Source organism: Buteo buteo, chromosome 3 (genome assembly GCF_964188355.1).
Source record: "Buteo buteo chromosome 3, bButBut1.hap1.1, whole genome shotgun sequence".
Classification (NCBI taxonomy): domain Eukaryota; kingdom Metazoa; phylum Chordata; class Aves; order Accipitriformes; family Accipitridae; genus Buteo; species Buteo buteo.
Genome location: NC_134173.1, coordinates 63,318,719 through 63,339,873, shown reverse-complemented (window position 1 = coordinate 63,339,873; position 21,155 = coordinate 63,318,719). Strand labels below are relative to the sequence as shown.

At 38.8% G+C, this 21,155-nt stretch overlaps 1 protein-coding gene across 2 annotated transcripts; it reads right to left on the bottom strand.

Annotated features, from left to right (window-relative positions):
* Window positions 1-1,145: 1,145 nt before the first annotated feature.
* Window positions 1,146-18,515, bottom strand: MED30 (mediator complex subunit 30). 2 transcript variants are annotated; one of them, XM_075023847.1, is made up of 5 exons: window positions 18,419-18,515; window positions 17,447-17,652; window positions 16,302-16,460; window positions 13,157-13,267; window positions 1,146-2,047 (listed from the first exon to the last, which is right to left on the bottom strand). In XM_075023847.1, exons 2-5 carry the CDS (start codon window positions 17,618-17,620, stop codon window positions 1,952-1,954), a joined length of 540 nt encoding a protein of 179 aa, XP_074879948.1. In that variant the 5' UTR covers window positions 17,621-17,652; window positions 18,419-18,515; the 3' UTR covers window positions 1,146-1,951. The 2 variants fall into 2 exon arrangements, with proteins under 2 accessions (XP_074879948.1, XP_074879949.1); XM_075023848.1 differs by lacking the exon at window positions 16,302-16,460.
* Window positions 18,516-21,155: the final 2,640 nt, after the last annotated feature.

The following is a 21,155-nucleotide window of genomic DNA, read 5'->3' as shown; positions in this document are numbered from 1 at the left end:
TCAAATACTTCTTCTAGGCTGGATGCATGCTTATACATACACTAAACAGAAGGCTGCCACTCTACACCTTGCAAATACAAAAATGCACCTGCATTTTAAACAAACAAAACAAAATCTCTACTTGCAGTCTTCATCTCCTTTTCAAAAGCTTTGTATATGAAATTGTTATGTCTCTCACAGCTGCAGAAATCCACCATTATTTCTGACCAAGAAGGCTGCCATAGTGGTCAATCTACATGGGAAATGAACAGTTCTGCTGCTAGCTTTGCCACTGAGTAAGCTAACCACTCTTCCATTTGTAATATGGGAGAAAAGAGAGTATTTGTAAGGTGTTTTGACATCTACTGACATCTAGGTATAGTCATAGTTATGTATCACTTTCAACACTGGGTAAACTAATCAAAATGAACATTTTCTAACCCTGTTTATTTGCAATTATATGACTGGGCATCCATTCATCTGTTAAGATTTAAAGCCTTCAAAAGGAGAAATAAGAGACAACTATATTGTACCTAATTTCAGGGAAAATTCATAAATTGTTAACCAGGTGTGACCAGATCTATTATATGCCAGTGATTTTTACCCGAAGGAGTAGACAAATGGGTTGAAATTATTAAAAACCAAAATAAAAAAGACTGATAGAACAACAAACCAGTATAACATTTTTTAAACATTTATAACAATTTTAAAACTATATATATCAAATCAGTAAGCATTCAGTATCAAAACTCCATACTATGAAAAGGATATCTTTTAAAAGGATACCATTTAACTGGACTCTTCAGAAGGTTCTGCACAAATCTTTCACACAAAACTATTAAGGAATCTGACTTGGCATGGAATGAGAGTGAAAAGTAATACGCAAGAAGCAAATCATGATGGTCAATTTTCAACTTGAACAGTAGTGCACCCTACGAATTTGTACTGAAACAGTGTTACTTTACATATTCTTTCATCTGGAAAAAGAGACATATAGTCCACTGGCATCATCTGTGGATAACAAAAATTATTAGGAGTATTTTCAGGGCTAATGGAGATTGTAAGGAACACCAGAGGCAGAACAAACAAAGATGAAGGTTGATGATTAATACAAAATAATGAACTGCTCATATACAACAGTTTTCTAGGACTGGCAGTCATAGGGAAAAGATTAATGAGGCATTTATTCAGTGCATTCTGGTAAACAAAACCAAAGTATTCCAACCATACATAATGCTACAGGAATATTACACCATACAATAGCTGGAGCAGTACTCAAGAAATTATAACACGTAGTTACAGAAGAAGTTAATGTTGAGGATATATGTATGTAGTCTTCACTTAAAAAGACTTAATTATATCCATAAGGATATAGGGGTAATTTTATGTGGTTTTTGAATTTTGCTCCAATTTATCTAATGTAACATATATCCAGTGACAGGATATGGAATAAAATGAACATATATGGCATAGCAGCTTGTAGTATATGTCCCCACAATGGGGAAACATACTGCATTGTAATATCTGATCACTTATTTAACATATTATATCACATGTAGCTTACTAGAACAACTTTTCTGTATTGCAACTTCTCCTGTCTGTAGAGGCAGTTTGCATGAATGGCATGCAAACACATGTTTTCAAAACAGTGTTAATTGTATTATAAAAAACATCCAGAAACACTAAATTTATAAAAACCCCCATTTGCATAGCAATCCAAAATATTACTGTAAGTTACTAAGGCTGTATTATATTCAGCCTAAGCAAATCTCTCTAAGTAAGTAAAACCTCTAGGATGAATCTTTTATAAAAACAAAGCCAACACCATTTAAGTTATTACAAAAACCCAACATTTTAATCTTGAAGACTTTTCAAACATTACTGCAATATGGTTGTGGGAAAACATGTTACTTTGAAAGAAATTACATATATCCAAACAAATTTGTATCTTTTCCAGTTTGATTTTTCTTGTTCAGTTCCGCATTGCCAACATGGCATTTATGTCCCAAATAAGATTCCGTAGCTGATCCATGATCTGCTTCAGCTGCTGATTCTTCTGTTTCAGTTTCTGTGGGAAGAGTTTATTAGAAGTTTTTTTGTAATCAGTTCAAATAGTGCACTCAGAAATTCAACAAAAGTTACAGTATTATGAAATGCTATATGGATCTTTTTCTCAGTTGTCTGTGAGCAGTATTAGTGGGATAATACATCCTCTTTAAAGGACACTCTAAAAACACAAGAAAGCTGCAAAAGTTAAGGACCATTGCTAGAGGGGCAATGCTGTTTCTTTTCACAGCAATCTTTTTGTCAAAACACTTGATCCCTTCAAAACCTGAAGGCTTGTGGGGATCGGTCCTCTGTTTCCGAAGTCCAAAAGATAGCATTTTAACTAGGAAGAAAGAATTCAGGCAACAAGTAAATTTATGTGAATATATGTTGTGTAACTTGGGTGCACAGAAAAATGAGGAATTAACAGTAGAAGTTTGAACAAAGCACAAGGTACAGGTGAAGCCAATCAAACTTTTCCAGCCCTTCTGCCTATGTAGGTCAATCCTGATGTGCTAAGGAGTCCTATCTTGAAATAGATATCCCCAAGCATGCTGAATTCTTTAAAATTATGTATTTGCTTTTGTGAACTGCAGAAGCATTTGAAGGAACAGAAGAACAGCATACTCGCTTTTGTTTGGGTGCGTAACCAGAACCTAAAAATTATGTCTTTACAGAAGAAAGATCAGTGCATTAAGACAACGCACAATCTCCCTAATCTTTCATGTTTCACAATAATACACATACTTATTGTCCGATTTATTCACTTTCCTGGTCAAATCAAAGCTGTCAAGAACTAAGTTACTGTGTATTGTTAACAACAACCGATGGCCTTCATTTCATTCCGATTTGATGTCAGCCTTCTCACATTAGAGATCAAACTACTTATTCATTAGGGAAGTCCACAGTTCCAAGTAAAGTGAAAGCACAGGAAAGACTTGCTACCATCAAAAAAATAGACAAACTATTCAAAATGTTTCAGGTCTGACATAACTTTGTACTTGCACTACACAAATGGCAATACATTAAAAGGGTGACTCAGATCAGTAATAGTACCAAAGTAACTGGAACAGTGATAAAAGGAAGCAGCAAAAGAAGCAATATCCTGAAAATGTCTCCTGAATTTTGCTGTGGACAACACACCAATACTTTTAAGTTGCCCAGCTGGTCAGCTGGGAAAGAAGCCCAGGGGAAAAAAAGGAAATCCATTCACTTCAGAGCTGTAAAAATGGTCTGAGGTAATATGGTAATTAGGCTTTGATTACATTGGGAACATAGCACTTTGAGTAAGAGAATTATTCCTGAACCGACTATGGTGGACACATTACCTGGAAGGAGAGACAACTCCCAATTCCAGACTCCTGAGAATGATGTAAAAATAGATGTAGGCCAGTTCACGTGCACTAACTCAGAATTTCTAATCCAGCATTTGACAGACTAAGAAGTATTTTAAAGATAACTATGTGCATTTATCTAATGCTTCTTTCTTTTCCATTTGCTAATGCAAGACTTCACAATACACAGCGGAGATCCAACTCCTGAAGACAAGACAGAAAACTGAGAAGCATGTAGTTACCATAGCATCCAAATGACAGAATTGCAATTGTCTCCCTACAAAAGCTCATAATGTAAGATCTTGGTGCTTGAGAAAGCACAAGAGGCATGAGATAAACAAGCATGTTCACAACTGTGGCATTTTTAAACATTTCTGTTTGCCATCCTCAACATTCTATCTTAGAGAAATCAAGGAATGTTACATCAAAACTACTAGTTTAATGCAAGTTGTCACTCACTGATACTGAGGGCATGCCATTTCATGATTTTTCAAAGCCTTCATCAATAGAAATGAAGGTTGAACAGTCACTGATGGTTATTCACGTCACAGAAAGAACCATTAACCTCTGATATGCAGATTGTGTTCTCTCTCCATCCATGTCTAATTGTACTGTTAAATACTGTTACGTAGGTATGCTCACATGAACTTTACATAAGTTATGCCCAAAAGACTCATTCTGTAAGACTGTTTTCATTTCTTGTGCAAGTGTTATGAAACTGTAAATTGCTTGATCTTTACTTGATACTAGACAAGGGAACCTTCAAATTGGATTTAATTTGTTTTCAAAGCATCTGTAAAGACAAGAAGTACACAACTGTTACTTTATTTATCTGAAAATAATTTTAGATCCTTGTCTTCAGTGAAGAGCTATTTGCTTAGCTCTTCTATTCTACTTTTTCTAGAGACAGAGAAAACATTTAAGATGAAGCAACATCTCTGGATTGCTAGGCTGAAAAAAAAAGAATAGAGAGGGGAAAAAATCCACCTCAGAGAGCATGGTCTCCTAATTGAAATGCATATAGTGATCTTTGTTACTGATCTTTGACAGGTGGTGGTCCACACCACAAAGTACTACATAATTAATACGTTCTGCACCACTGGCAGTGCTGGCCTCTGCTTAAGATTTTCCTGAGCCAGTAACAACATCTCAACTCTGGTCTAACCTTGGAAAGATAGGTGAAAGGGTCTACTCAGGAAACAGGCAAGTTCTGTAAGCAGCTTCTGCAGCAATGACACATTTTCATTTGAACAGACTGCTTCCAAGTTGTCTCCCACTCTTTCCTCCTTCTACTGAAATGACTTAGTTGAACTCTGGACTGCTTCTTAGGATTAACAGTCATATGAAACAAGACAACGTACTTCATCCTATATATATACTACAGCTTCTGACTTTATCTGTTTTAAGATAGCACAGGAAAATTACCTTATATGAGGCAGTTTATAACGAGTTTAAGAGAACTAAATTCACCTTACATGACAGGCATGTTTCTGTTAGTCCCTCTTTGTCAAGAAAAGTGATCTGACTGGAAACCAATCCTAAGGGGTCTTCTTTGGTGGTATTAATTTTCAATGTGACTAATTACCCATTTTGACTAACACTGCAAGTACTATGGCGAGCACGATGGAGTTGGCAAGGACTGCACCTTCCAGTAACTGAGACCTTAGTAGGCTTAGGTCAGGTAGGATATTTATGAAAACACGTACAGAAGCACAAAATCCACATAAATGAAACTAAGTGGAAGAACCGTAACATACATCCAGAAAATAGCCGTCTTTCAAGTAATGTGCCAAAAGTAACTTGACATGTGTGCCAGTTTTGGCTGGGATAGAGTTAAATTTCTTCATAGTAGGTAGTATGGGGCTGTGTTTTGGATTTGTGCTGAAAACAGTGCTGGTAATTCAGGGATGTTTTCCTTATTGCTGAGCAGTGCTTACACAGTGACAAGGCCTTTTCAGCTTCTCACCCCACCCCACCAGCGAGCAGGCTGGGGGTGCACAAGGAGTCGGGAGGGGACACAGCTGGGACAGCTGACCCCCACTGACCAAAGGAATATGCCACATGACGTCATGCTCAGACATGACATCATGCTCAGCATAGAAACCTGGGGGAAGAAGAAGGAAGGGAGGACATTCGAGTGATGGCGTTTGTCTTCCCAAGTAACCGATACATGTGATGGAGCCCTGCCTTCCTGGAGATGGCTGAACACCTGCCTGCTGATGGGAAGCAGTGAATGAATGCTGCCTTTCACTTTGCTTGCACGCGTAGCTTTTGTTTTACTTATTAAACTGCCTTTATCTCAACCCACGAGTTCTCAGTTTTACTCTTCCGATTCTCTCCCCCATCTCACTGGGGGGGGGGGGGGGCACGGAGTGAGCGAGTGGCTGTGTGGTGCTTAGTTGGTGGCTTGGGGTTAAACCACAACAACATGTTTTATACAGATTTGGGCTCAGTAGGACACAGTAATTTCAACTTTGACCAAAATCAGTTTTTGACTTAAACTCATATTTTGGTTCACTTTCATTTCATTTGAAATCAGTGCTGTCTAGACCAATCCACAACTTTCTATCAGAGATGTATCAGAACTTTCCTTTGCACACTATTCCTCTCTCTTCATCTTAAGCTCATCTAGCTTTCACATTTTAAAACTTAAACATCACTATGAGCCATTATTCTGCACTCAATCCATTTGTTAAAATTCCCTTCATCAGGCAAAGATAATAGTGTAAACACTGTGGAAGAGTAAGATTACATCCCAGCTGATGCCTGTAAAAACATCAAAAGTACTTGCCTATGTTGTACAGGCACTTCTGCTTAAGAAAAAAAAAAAAAAAAAAAAAAAGAGACATTTCTATCTTGAAAATCTTATATAAAAGACCATTCTCCTGAATGCTCTGCCAGCTATAGTTTTTACCTGCTCTGTTCAAGACCTGCAACAGTACAGGGCAGAAGTACATATAAGCGTAATAAAGCACTACATATTAATAGTAGTACCTGTACTTGCATAAATCTCAGCAGAATTAAAACAATTATGTTTACTTTGTTAATTATGACTCTACTGCAGAGAGGACTTACATCACCTTCTTTTTCATGAACATGTTACTCCTTCTGATGGTTAAACTGCTGTAGGAAGCGATTGTTAAAAGTCTTATCAAGGTGACAATGGCCTCTGCTTTTCCATGTAAGTCAAACCCAAGAAATTTCTAAAGAAACACAGTGTTTGTAATAGGTGAGAAAAAGTAAAGCCTGCCCTGGCAATTTATCCTGGTTTTTTTTTTGAGTCCTTCATAATGAAATCTCTAAACTAAGGAGGTGGAAATACCTTCTTTTTTTTTTTTTCCCTTCAGTTTTATGGTCAAAACACTTACAATATTATATGTCCACAGCAGGAAAAAAAAAAAAAGACAGAAAAAATGCCTCAACACTTTGCTCAAACTCTCTCAAAGCTGCCAGGTGACTTTCTAACTTATGGCTACTCAAATGATACCAAGGGGGCCACTTTCCATCATAATAAATTCACATATCCATCTATTTATAATATTTTTTTCAAATGGATAAAAAGTATTCATCACTAATACACTAATTGCTGTGCAATTAAATATTAACACACACATTGTTCAATAACTACAGCTTTTCCTGATGTCATTCACAGGCATAACTGTTCTACCCTTACTGGAAATGAGAGACTGGGTTTTGTGCATCCCTCCTCACCTGATAGCTGAAAGGAAAACTGCTCCTTCGGCATGCATTACTCTTTGTTCCTGAAACAAGCAGAGGCACCAGAGACAGCCTGTGCTCCACTGCATGCTCAATACTTTTCACATATTGAACCAGACAGCAATTGCATGTATCCACTGCTCTGTTGTTCAAAGAAAAATAAGTGTGTTCATTAAAATAGATGGATGTTTGCTTCATACCAATTATTTATCATTCAACAATGAAGTCTGACATCTTATTTCCTGAGTACCCTCTAAGCTATGTAGCTTGTAATGGAATTATCCATTCCCCAAGGTGCTTCTCCACCACACTCCTCAGTGTTACATCCCCATTCTTAACATGAAAATCACACAGATGTATGACCCTCAGTTACAGATGGCAAATGAAGTCACAGGAAGACTACAGATAAAACTGGAGTGTCTACTAACTTTGTCCAGAGACACAGAAGATTCAAGTCCATCACTAAACTTCATATTTTAACACCTTGCCACAAATTTTCAAAGGACAGCTATCACCAACTGTAAGGGGAAGAATGAACAACTATCACAGACATTTTGTGGCATAGACAACAATAAAAATCCAGTTCTCAAGAGCAGCCTTCAGCTACTTACTCACTACCTACATTAATCCTTCCTTCTCATTCCCAAATTCCCTGCTTATTGAATACCCTCATACAACACGTAAACCAGGATTTATAATCTTATTTATAACAATACTGATAAATGTTCATCATCTCTAAACAGTGCCTAGCAGTTTATAGCTCAAGCACTCTTCCAGAAGAGAAAGGGGCAGGGGGAAGAGAGTAACCAAATGTGATAATGTAATAAAGGTTGTTTAATATGCATTTATACGAGAACAAAAAGGGACAATTGGGATTGTACAGACAGCTTTAAGCTTGACATTTCCTCACTTTTCTCAACTTTGTAACCATGATATTGTTTTGATACAGGAAGCTACAAGAAAAACTTTGCATGCAACATTTTAAATGAAACTGAAAAGGAAATATTTCATTATCTGGAATAAAATGCATTTCAATGCTGAAAGAACTAGCTGATGACATTACAAGACTACTCTACATAATTTTCTATTGGAGATGGGGAGAGGTTCCTGATGAAAAAGGAAACGTCTCAGCTCATCTTCAAGAAAGGCAAGGAGGGGGAATCCAGAGAACTACAGAAACTACAGGCTGGTCAGCCTAACCCTGACCCCAGAAAGACTATGCAGCAAATCCTCCCCGAAGCCATGTCCAGACACATGAATGATAAGGTGACTGGGAGCAGTCATCTTGCATTTACCAAAGATGTGTTACGCCTGACCAACATGATAGCCTTCTATTGAGAAATGACTGGCTGTGTGGCCAAGGGGAGAGCAGGGGATTTTCTTTACTTTCATATTAGTCAGGCTTTTGACACAGTCTCTCATAGTATCCTTGCAGCCAAATTGGAGAAATGTCATTTGGATAGGTGGATTATAGGGTTGATGGAAAACTGGCTAGACTACTGGGTTCTAAATGTTGTGATCATCAGTATTGAGACCAAGCAGCAGCTGGTCACTGATGTTTCTCAGGTTTGATACTAAGGTCAATATACTTAATATCCTCATTAATGACTTATCCACACTTAATGACTTAATCACCGTATCAAAGTACCAAATTTGTGGACAATACCAAACTGGGGGAAGTGGTCAGTATACTCAGTGGTAGGATGTCCAATTCACAGGTGGGAAAGGCAGGCCAACACCTATCTCAGGAACCTCAATTAAAGCAACATCCTACATCTGAAAACAGAATAAACTCCTACAACAGCACAGGCAGAGAGCTGACTGAATAGAAAGCAGATTTACAGCAAATGACCTGAGGTCCTTTCTGAAACTTTCTGACAAGTAGAAAATGAGTCAGCAGTGGATCTTTTTGTAACAGTGAAGACTAGCTGCATGCTGTGCTATATTAGCAAGAGTGTACCTATCAGGTAAAGTGAAATTGTTCCTCTCCTCTATTTGGTTCTGGAGAATGATTGTCCAATTTGGGGCTCAATACAAAACACTAACATACTGGAGAACATCTAGTGTAAGGCCACCAAGATGATTAAAGCTATATTTGTTCAGTCTCAAGCAGAGAAGGCTAAGGCAGGATCAAGATGCTGTCTTCAGCTACTTAATGAAGATCACAGAAAAGACAAAGCTGGACTTTTCTTGAAGGAAAGCAAAAGCAAAAGGATGAGGGGCAGCGGGCATGAGTTACAGCAAAGAAAATTCCAATGTAACATTAGGAAAACTTTCACAGTGAAAGTCAACACTTAAGAAGGGCCCAGAAAGGGTAGAATTTCCATCCTTACAAATACTGAAAATGGTACTGGATATGAGCCTGAGCAACTGAATCTAACTTTGCTGGTTGGCCCTGCTTTGAGCTGGGGGTTGAATCCGATAATCTCCAGTACTCCCACTGAGCCTAAATTCCTCTGTAATTCTACCATTGCAGAGAGCCAGTTTAGGTACCCAAAACAGGACGGAACAGCCCCCACTGCAGATTAACCTGCTGAGAAGGTGTCCAAATAAACAATTCTTCCCCTCTTGTTAAAGTGTTCCTTGGTGCACACTCATATTTTGGGTGAAAAAGGACTCTACAAATACAAAACAAATTAAAAATACATGCAAGTAGCATGAAAGATTGTTTAAAAGAAATGCAGGTTTTCAGCACAGTCAAAAGTAGTTTTCAGGTAAGGTTCTCCAAAGAGAAAGACTAATTCCAAGCTTCTCTAAACAACATCAGCACAATGGTTTTGTTATCAAAAAAGCCCCAAGCTAAACTTGTAACAGCTTAACTTAAAAGCCTGTCATGTAGATTGTCTCTTCTGCTCTTAGCAAGATCACCATTAACCAGTTAGCAAAGATTAATTAAGAATATCAAACATGATTGTTTTCTAAAGGGTCAACTAGAATGTCCTCATGCTATTTTGCATTATTTCATTTTCACCCAAATGTATTGAGACTACTAATTATGCCATGGTTTTCCTAAGTGCTTCATTTGAAACCAGAACCTACAGCATCTAAAAACCCAAAGCTGCACTTGCTCCATTTCTAAAAACAAGTAGTAAAGAAAGCTGCTGCTAAGGCAGCAACACAGATTAAAATGTTCTCAGTCTGTGATTTGGTATTTTCTGTTGTAAATCCTGTCAAATGTACTACAAGACCATGGACCCAAGGTAAGCCTGACATCTTGAAAATATTACAGATGATGCTATACTTAGAAGGTAAAAAACCTGTAGACAGAACATTAAAGACTCAAAAAATATGAAGGCAAGTGAGGAAATTTTGGTAACAGCTTCCAATTGTTGCAAATAGTAATTATGTTCAGTGAAAACTGGATCAGGACCTGTATTAGTAGACCAATGTAAATGCTAAACTGATTCTGGAACAGTAAATTTTTATTCCAGAAAAGAGTCAACCACCTCAACAATTTACAACCCTAGTAAGCAAATACAGATAAAAGGAATAAGCAACATTTTTGGGAACTGCGGGAGAGAACCATTTAGTACAAAAGGTAGAGGTAGTCAGTGCTCAATAAATGGTTTGTTTGGTTGTTTTACAATAACGGTGCACTCTTCTTAGTGCTGGCAAAAGTCCCTTTTGTTTTTACACTTAACAGGTTTTATTTAAACCTACAGTTGCTAAATATTACTGAATTGCTAGCACAGAAATTCATTACCTTGTAAACTGATCCATATTTTAAACTAATGGACAAGTACTTCTTAGCCAAGGTGAGCACGTTAAATTTTCTGACCTAAAAGATAAGTCTAATATAGCAGAATAAATAAATAAATAAATAAATAAGGCCAAAAGATGTCACTATACAGTAAAATGACATCAAATGATGACAAAGTTTATATGATCTACTAGTTTTGGCTGTGCTCCACAGGGCCCCTGCAGGGCAGTTAGTGTCTTTCACACATACCCAGAGCCACTGAAGAGATCAGACTGGCTGGGATATCACAGCAAGAAGGGCAAAATTAAGAGACCCATGAAAGGTCTAAGAATTCAAATGTCTCAATTGTGTCAAAGTATTGGGTTATTGCAATAATGCTTTTTTGGTACCAGTAACATGCAAGACTGAAAAAATACTGCCTATCACAGAAAAAAGGACTAGGTGAGAACAGGACAACCAGCTGAAGGAAGAAAAGATAGTGGGTCAAGAATATAAAAAGCTTCTTCATCTGTCATGTTGGTTTCCCTGTCACAGCATTTTCACCATTTTGTATTACTGAAATTTTGCTAAAATAAATTAGGCAAAATTGCATTGGAGGTGGACATTACATCCTACAGAGGATTGGAAAGCTATCAGGAGTGCCACCTAAGAACCAGAGAGGGCTATTTAAGTCCAGCAGCCAGTGTCAGAAATTAGACCAATTAACCTGATTCTAGTGATTTTTCTTTGCAAAAATAAGAATTTCTTTATTTCTAGTCATAAAAACCAAAGCATTTCCTATTCTGTAATGTATTAAAATTTGAACTTTGAAAGCAGTAGTGGATGTGCTTATACAGCTGGAGGCAGACAAAAGAAAAAAACTCAGTGCACTTTCAAAACCAAGAAATTTCAAAGTTTCAATTTCTTTTGCAGCAGTTATGAAATATTTGTCTGTAAGAATACTAGAGAAAGTTCAACTATCTTGTGAAGTTTTACTGTGGAAAATCTGGAAATTAGGTCTAGGCATTTAAGTGTAAATACAGGATTTCAGACCAGATTTAAGTGAAGGTTTTAATACATTCTTAATTACCAATTTGCTACCAATGGTTCTGTGATACCATCAACCTTTTTAAGGTTCAGAACTCGTCATAAACATTTATGAAATTCTTTTCACAAGATCACACCAAGGAGATTTAAAAACATATTAGCATACAAGTACAACATCAAGGGCAAAAACATGTCATAGAACTATTAAAAACACAGCAAATATGGACAGTTAAGCTTATTAACTCTTAAAGATTGCAAATAAATGTGCATAAATTCACAGTACAACATTACATACAATATAAAGTATACAACCCTGCTACATCAGCACTGAACAGAAAGAATACAACAGGAAAGCTGACAAGTCCTTTTCTCTAAATTCATGTAGTCCTCATTTGCTCCTGTACAATATGCATGCGTTTTTTGAAATAAATGGGTTACGAAAAATTCAGTACATCTCTGATTGTTGAAGGCAAATTAAAATATTGGAAACATTTTAGAAGCTGAAAACCCACCAATTATTCTTTCCATAAATAAATATTTTACTCATTTATGTCCTTTGTTAAGTGATTTTTGTAGATTATGCCTCCTTTCTACTATGTATTTACAGATATTACAGCTACAGAAATATTTAATTAATCCTATCTTTTTACTTTACAGATTGAAAAAACAGTGTTGAAAATTGTGGTCTGGTAAAACTACGTATTTTTAATCTCAATATTATATTAGCATTTACTACAGCTTATTTATTTTTAGATTTGAATCCATCTTCAGTAATCGTACTCAGTTGCATACTGCCACTCAAACCGAAAATTTAACAGCACCTTTATCATACATTGTATATTTTTTTCTGAATGTGTCAAGATTCAATAAATGCTACACTTAAAAAGGAATGGTCTTCCTCAAACTGTCAAAATACAGGAGGTAGCCCTGAAAATCCATTACTAACTCACATCACTGCAATAATATTTACACATCTGATGTTCAATACCCATTTTTTAACACCTAAGGTAAGTTTTGAAGAGAAATAAGTTCAACTTTACCTCAACCTGTACTGCCAGTATCTAGTGGGTTAAGCATAAACATAATACACCATATTTGGAAGAATATATGTAGGTTTAAAAAGAGGCACAAGTTAAAATTGTCAAGAAACCTAAACTCTACAGCCAGAGGTACAGCTAAAAAAACCCTGCTTACTAAAAGGTAATTCTGAAATAGTTACATGCAAAGTATTTATTACCAAGTTTGATGGTAGTCATCACACATACCACATTTAGTACAGCAATCTAGAAATTTAAGCTTTGTAATGACAACATGACATTTTCAGTTTTATGAAAATTATTTTCTACTTTGTTACCTTATTTACTTCCATGATTTCCCTTCTCTCTTCAGTAGCAAAACGAAGCTGACTTGCAGCACCACGATCATCGTGCTTGGAGCCATCTTCTTCAACATATGGAATAAGTTGCTGTGAAGACAAAAAACATTAGCTTTAGATAAAAAAAGAAAAAAAAAAAAGAAAAAAAAGAAGGAAAAAAAGAAACCAAAACCAGGACATACATAAGTTACTGCCATTTTCTCCATAGGTTCAAACTTCCCAAGAGTAAGTGGAGACAAGCTTAATTTGTCACCTCAAACCCAAAGGCCTTGGAATGACCTCAGTCGTTTCTCCACGAAAACAATGTACTTCAAAAATACACAATCCCACATATTATCATGCCTAGACCTAAGCAACTACACAACTGCAAGCAGAACCCAGTATTTACATTTTAAGATATTTATCACAGATAATCCTTGTATTCTTGAACTCTGCAGATTGTTATTTTAAAATTTACCATTCCACACTATGAAATACCACAAACATGAAGTTATCATTCTTATAAAGTATTTCAGTGATATACTAAACATAATTATGACTGGCTTTACATAGCTACTTGGTTAATACCCTAATTATGACTTGCTATTTTAGTGGGCCTCTGTTTGGCTATTCTTAAGACGAGGCCCACAGTTACCTAATAGGAATTTTTCCGTAAGAATTTCCCACTGTGATCTCCTTAAGCATGTAGTGTACTATCTTTATTGTAAGGTTCTACAAAGCCAAAAATCTTCAATAAAGAACTTCTAGATGAATATTAATGTATGTTCCCTTCCTAAAAAAAATTGAATCAGTAAATATACTAGATACAAAACAAATACATGCTTCTGTCAGAACACTCCCAAGCTACTAACATCTTATTAAAAAATAATTATAAGCTGTAACATTTTACACAAACATAGCTCCACAAAGTCTATAGTCTATTGTTGATTTTTCTGTCCTGAACTAAAAAAAGCTAAAGTTGATAGCAAAATTACATCCTTGTTCACATACACATTACAGGCAAATGAAAGACTAGTAATTGGTGCAAATGAGCAAGAAGACATTAGTTTAAAAGTCTGGGACCATGTTGCTCATCGAATGCATATTAACTTGTTACTTAGGTTGGGGTGTAATATTATGAAGCATTGAGTAGCATCCTTCAGCATTCTGATGGAAAACTTACTTTGATTTAACCCACTGAAAATTTAATTTCCTTCTATACAAAAATTTTTGTAGGCCACTCTTATTAAGCTTATTAAAATGGCCAAAACCAATCACACTAAACTCTGCCATGAGAAAGCAGTAAAGGTTAAGAACTCACTATGTTTGCATACCATGAAGTAGTGTGGATGCTAAATACTCTTCGAAAAATCTTCTCTCTCTGATGCAAAAATAAAGTACCACTCAAAGTGGAACACTTCCTTTGAAAACTCCCATCTTTCAGAAAAGCTAGTAGAAAAAAAAACACAGAGAAGCAAAGAACTACACCTAACACGCAAATGAAGCTGGAAATTTAATCAATTAGAGGACTCTGTAGCCAGATTTGCTTCACAACTATCTCATGCCTCACTATGTAGTTAACAGAAGGTTGATAAGAATACCTATTACATTAGTAGTCCACATTAACAAAAAAATATAAAAACATTTATATCAATAATAATACACTAAGGAATATTAGTAGGTACTGACTTCTCCTGACTGTGTGGAAAAAGAGATTTGTTGATATTCTTTAAAGATATGGTTAGAATGTCAGTCATTAAATAATATGATTGAGACTATTATTGAAAAGCTGAAATAAGAATTTAAGAAAACTGATCCAAGAGGAATGGCGTGCCACTCTCATTCACCCTAACCAATAAAACACGAGGAGGCAGGCGTTCTATTAACTTCACAACAGAACAGACTAAGTAGGTAAGAAGAATTCCATCTATTAATACAAAACTCTGCTGCGCATAACGTATCAATGAGACATTGCATTAAAAAAGCTTAAAGTGACTACTCATGTTCTCCATGGTGATTCTTTTTCATCCTGGTAACAGGAAAAAACTGTGAAAAGACCAACCTCACCTCATCCCAACTATATGTGAAAACAAGACACATCAAAAGCTTTTAAAGAGGTCACAAGTATTCAGCTTTGCACACAAGTCAACAAACCATGAAAAAAGTTTTATTTTTTTAAATGGGAAAGTTATCTTACTCCCTTGCTTGCTCTAAGGTTTCCAAATACCTTTCTCTGAAACAAATGGCAGTGACTGTTGACAGAAGGAGATTAGTAGCCTAGAATGGACTGTACAGAATGGACTCCTTCATCTCTTTATTCCTATTCAGTGAAGAGACTCAAATACAAAATATAATGCTTAAATGATTAAAACTCAATGGACAATCAGAAGTCCATTAATAGAGTTGCCTCAGAATCCAGAGGTCAGTAATTAAAGAACTTCACAGTTCTACTTAATATAGAGCAGTAGTAACTCAAATTGTAACAGAAAACAGGCTTAAGAGTATTAATAGGAATTAGAAACCATTTAACTTATGAGAGGGGAAAATTAAGTTTGGATTTTACTAGGAATAGCATTTTTATTAGGATAAACTTTGGCCAATCCTCCTTCCTGGAAGTCTTACCCTGTTAGCTTTTCCATCACCACTGCACATTCAGATTTGGTTCATACTGGCTCAGGAGGGTTAAGAGTAGCTAAGAAAAGGAACTACGGAGGCGCAGACTGATGGGCAGAACAAGAGAATAATGTTTATTACTCAGGGAGCCAGGTTGGCAGGTGAGAGCTTAAAGCACACGTTTTCCAGCTATAACAACTTCTTTAAAAAACAACTTGTGCTGACCCTTTATTCCCTAGGGGAAACAAATTAGTGAATGTACCAAGAAGCCTGAGGAAAAAGGCTAAAATTTTAAATGAAGTTTGATTTCAAAATTGGATCCCTCCGAATTGGTAAGAAATGTTGATGTTAACGTGGAAGTTTCACAATCTTCCAACCACCTCCACATAATAACCAGAATTCAGTCCACTGAATAATTTCAGTCTCATTTAAAACTTGTTATGAGTCTCCTGCAACTCAGGAGAATGGATGACATGCTAAGCAGAGAGTGGTTATTCTGATTTGTAATTTATATATCAATAAAGATACTTACTTCTATGGGAACAGGATCGAGCCCAGCACAGTTTTCATTGCATTTGTCATAGACTAATCTCAGTTTTCTGAAGAGTATTGATAGCTGACGGAGATGTTCCTGCAGCTTTCCCAGTCTGTCTTGATATGTTCCAGTATGATAAGTAACACCATTCGGTAACTTAGAGAACCAGAACCCCAAAACGTTAAAAATATTTTGTTAAAGTTTCTGTCACACGAAATAAATAAACTAAAATAAATCACAGAGGGTTTTTTACATTTTAAAATAAGACAATCACACTATCCTCACAGAAATCACTGAAATTTCTATTTTCTTTAGCAGCAAAATTCTGTATTTTATCTGCTCATCTGATGTGCCAAATTACTGCTGTTGAACAGCTTCGTGTATTCTACACTTTTGATCGTTGTCAATCCCTCTGTAACTCTTTTCAGTGAATGTCTTCAAAATGCTTGAGCATGACACTGTTGTTATCTGAGTATTATACTTTGAGAGTTTGTGTATTAACCCCAGGTCACAATTCAGAGACCCAATCAAAGTTAATTCACAGTTAGCAAATTCTAAGTACGTATATCTATACCTAAGATAACTACAGAAGGAAACTGCCAGAGTCGTGAAAATACAGAGGGAACGGGAGTGATTATTTATCTTCTGCTGTCAACAGAGAAACATAACAAAAGTTTGTACGTTTTCTCAGGAAGTACCCATGCATAAGGATTATGTCCACTTTAATAACAAAGAGAAATGTCAAAAAGTTCTAGGTGGGAAATATTACAGAAAAAGATCAATGAAAATTCCTCTAAAATTAATCCCCAGATGTTAACAAAAACAGAGAAACATAACTGGCATATAAACAGACTTCACTATTAATAAAGGAAAACACAGATATTAAATGTGTTTAGAGTATATTCATTGTAGGGGATATAACAATTTAGCATTTCTGAATGTTCTCCATCTTTACTTAACGTACAGGAGTAAGCAAATCTATTAACAGTAGTATTCACTTCTCCAATCAATCCCCCTTTTCAAAGCAGTTTGATTGAGTTACGTATTTAAATGTCCTAAGCTACCTCCTGTGCCTACATATGAGAGTTAGTGGGAAAAACATGGGAAGTTGAGGACCATAAGAAGAAAAAGTTATTTCTCACCTGCATGTTCCTCAGCAACTGGAAGATTTCCATGGTTCGAAATACAATGTCCTGCACTGTCTCTTGGCCAATTCGACAGAGAGAGGCTGTATTTACCTCCCGAGCTGCTTGAGCCTGCGTCCCCGAGAAAGCACCGGGCGGCATGCCTGCCCCAGCCAGAGGGGGAGTTGACATCTCCTGACGTTACCCGGTCCCACCGAGCCAAGCTGCACGAATAAGTTAAGACGGAACGATTAAGGACTTGTTTGAGTCTACCATAATAAACTTCTGCATGGCGGCTATACCATTCCTCTTCCCCATACGTGGTCCTAACCATGATAAAAACCGTTCAACTGACAAAAAGGCGGCTCAGTGCAGTGCCCTTCGGTTTGGATACCGCTCCCTTAACCACTACGGCTTCGCTGGGCGGTGGGCCTGGGGGTGCTCCTCACACACCTCCCCTCAGAGCGGTCGCCAGGAGGGCCCCTGCCCCGATCCGTCGCAAGGGGACACGGAAGAGCCTTTTGCCCGGCTCCAACACGCTCAATCGCGGCCCTACCCCCGAGCTCCGCGACCGGCACCTGCCCAACCGCCTGCTCCTCCCTCCGCTGCAGGGAACGGCCTGAGGCACCGCTTACCCGCCCCGCCACCCTGGGAGGGTCAGACCGCCCCCCCCCGCGCTCCCGCTTCCCTCCGGGGCTGCAGGCCCCTCCCGGACGAGCAGGCCCACCGGGTGCCTCCCCGGCTACCACGGCCGCCCGAGGAGCCGCGCGGAGTTACCGGGACGGGGCGCGACATCAGCTCCGCTCCCCCGACCGCAGCAGGGCAGCCCCCGGCAGGCTGGGGGGGCCGGGAGGAGGAGGGCCCGCTCCGAGCTCCGTGGGGACGCCCGGTTGGTAACGGGAGCGGCGCGGCGCCGCGCTGCCGCCATGGGAGGCAGTAAGGGCCCCCGCCAGGTCTGCACCCCCCCCTCGGGCGGCGGCCGGTACTCACGGGGATACCGGGGCGCCGCGTTGCCCTGGAAACGCGCAGGCGGAAGCAGTCGGCGCTGCCCGGCGGCGCGGGCGACCCGAAGCGGAAGTAACGCCACGGCAGGGGGCGGGGCGAGCGTGAGGGCGGGTTGGCGTGAGGGGCGGCGGGGCGGCGGCGCTGAGGGGAGCGGCGGGACCGGAGCGGAGCGGAGCGGAGCGGCCGGGGGCGCGGAGCGGGGGAGGCCGCGTTCCCCGGTGCGGGGTGTCTGTCATGCCGGCTCCCCCCGGGAAACCCGCCTCGGCCTGCAGCCCTCGCGGGCTTGGTGCCGTCCCTGTCTGCCGCGCCTGGGCTCGTCGGTGACGGCCTTACTCGGGAGCCGGCTCGTTTTTCCGGCTCGCTGAATCGAGTGAGGGTTTACGGGCAAGTCAGCGTCTAGAGGTGTGAGCCCGGAGCCCTGCGATTATGGTTCTGCGAGGCTAAGTTAGGGCAAAACCTTAGCACATTCATGCGAGTCACGCTGCCTCCATAATGGAGGTGAGGATTTGGACTCACCGTTTTTGTCAGATCATGCTGATAAATTGCTGAGTATCTGTTTTGGAAGGTAGTTGTGTATGTGTGGATGTACATATGCACACCTGTATTAATTTTATAGCTTCATAGGTGCACTACTACTACTTCTTGCATACATACGTTTTTGCTAGAATAGAAAAGCCTTGCACTTTGGCCTTCCTCTATCACAGTATTTGCGTGGGTATAAAACACGTGTTGGCCACCCTGAGTGCTAGTAGTACACTAATACAATTGAATTAGCATGGTTTCGAAGTACAGATGAGGCCTTCTGTGTGAGGAAGAAGAAACACCCTTGAAAAGAAACCAGGCAGGGTCTGTGAGGGTTGATAGATATGAATTGCCTATACGGTAGTTAAGTGCTTACTGTCTGTCTGTGTAATGAAAAATTTCTTCATACGCAAAAATCAGTAAGTACTAAAGTTTCTCTTTTTCCAGTTGATGTCATACCTAGGACACTGTATTTGAGTGATTTTGAGAGCAAATACCTGAAAATGCAGAAGAGGGCATTTATATACCTGCGGCTTCTTATGAATTCTTAGGAAGTACAGTCTTAAAGTAGCTGTGCTATATTAAAACTGATGTTACGGATGATCTTTTGTATGAAATGCATTGCATTTGTAATGCTATAAAAATAAATCAGAAGCTTGTCGCATGGTATACCGCCCTTACTAAAGAAAGAAGGAAGCAGTCAAGGAACATTCAGGGACAGAACCATACAAACTTGCTGTCAGAGGCATTTTGCTGCAGAAAACATTTTTTTTTACCTCAGAAACAGATTAATGAGGGGGAAACACCACCCCCGTCCCTAAACTGAACCTTTTTGCTGCCTGGCTAAGTTCTCTCTAGCATACTGCTGTAGCCAAGGCGCAATGTAAATTACATTTTAACAAAGATCTTAGCACAAAAGATACAAAAGTGGTTTTCTTAAACAGATAGAAAAAAATTGTTTACAAAAACAAGAGGGGCATATTTTCAGACAGCAAAGGAGCATCCCATGGTGTCTGGCTAGACAATGCTTGGGAAGAACAGCCCCCGGAGAATTTCTGAGGGCTTGTTTGAAGGCCTGCATCTCAGTTCACTGTACATTAAGGAAATGATGCAGGAACTGTTCAAGAGTTGAGCACAAAGGATAATGTTTTCCTCTTCTGACTGCATGCCCAAGAGCTCTCTTCACACTGCTTAACTTACTACCCCAAATCTGATGACATGAGAGTAATGAGCAATTCAGACCACCTACTATTCAGGGCTGCCAGACACAGATTCCCTATGCAGTCATATCCTGAAGTATATGATTGCCACATACAGTAGGCAGTTGAAACACAGAGCCAAGTCTGCATGCGAAGGGTGCTGAAGAACGTTGCTAGGAGGCCTAATGTTCTTCATTGCCAATCTGTGGAACCATCTAAAGCTGATTTTTTGCTCCTAGACAAAGGAATCTCTTCCTTTTAGATAAGGAATATTTTCTTGGTTGAATGAGAAAAACATGAATATATATTTTGCTTTTTAAAAGCAATCCATTAAGCAGCCGTTGTCTGACTTCAGTTTGGGCCAAGTGCTTTCATCTGGAAGGTGTCCAAATCAGAGTTCATCTTTCACATCCATTTCAATTTCTGTGGCATCAGTTCAACCAGTGTCTTAGGATGCTGCAGCCTTTGTTGTTGGGCGGTAGAGAAGCTACCAAAAACCTAATGAAGAGCATATGTCTACACGTAATATTCTAGTCCAATCAACTTTAACTCAAATTTGAAATTAGGACTCTTTAAAGAGTAAATAATTTTCACAATAATAATGGCTTATGATTTTTTTTATATTTTAAGAGGTTCTCACTCACATACCCCAAGGAACTCCAAAGATGGTATGGCTGTGCTCTATCAGGAAAGCAAAAGTCCTCAAAAGTGAGGCAAGAGGATAATTGTTGCTTTTGTTTAAACAATTTTCTGTAAATTGGTCGATACGCCTGCAAGGCAATATGCATCATTCTATTTAAAAATAAACAGAACTGGTGGAATTCCTGGATCATCCTCTGTTTTCCTTGAGTAAAGAAAAGCGTACTCCCTCCCAAGTCTCCTCATGCTATTACTTAGCAGCAGTGCTTTGCTACTGCTCCGAGGGTGACAGATGGGCCCAAGGGAAATGTGTTAACCAGGAAAGGACTTTCATTTTCAGTCCTGTCCCATTCACTGTTTAT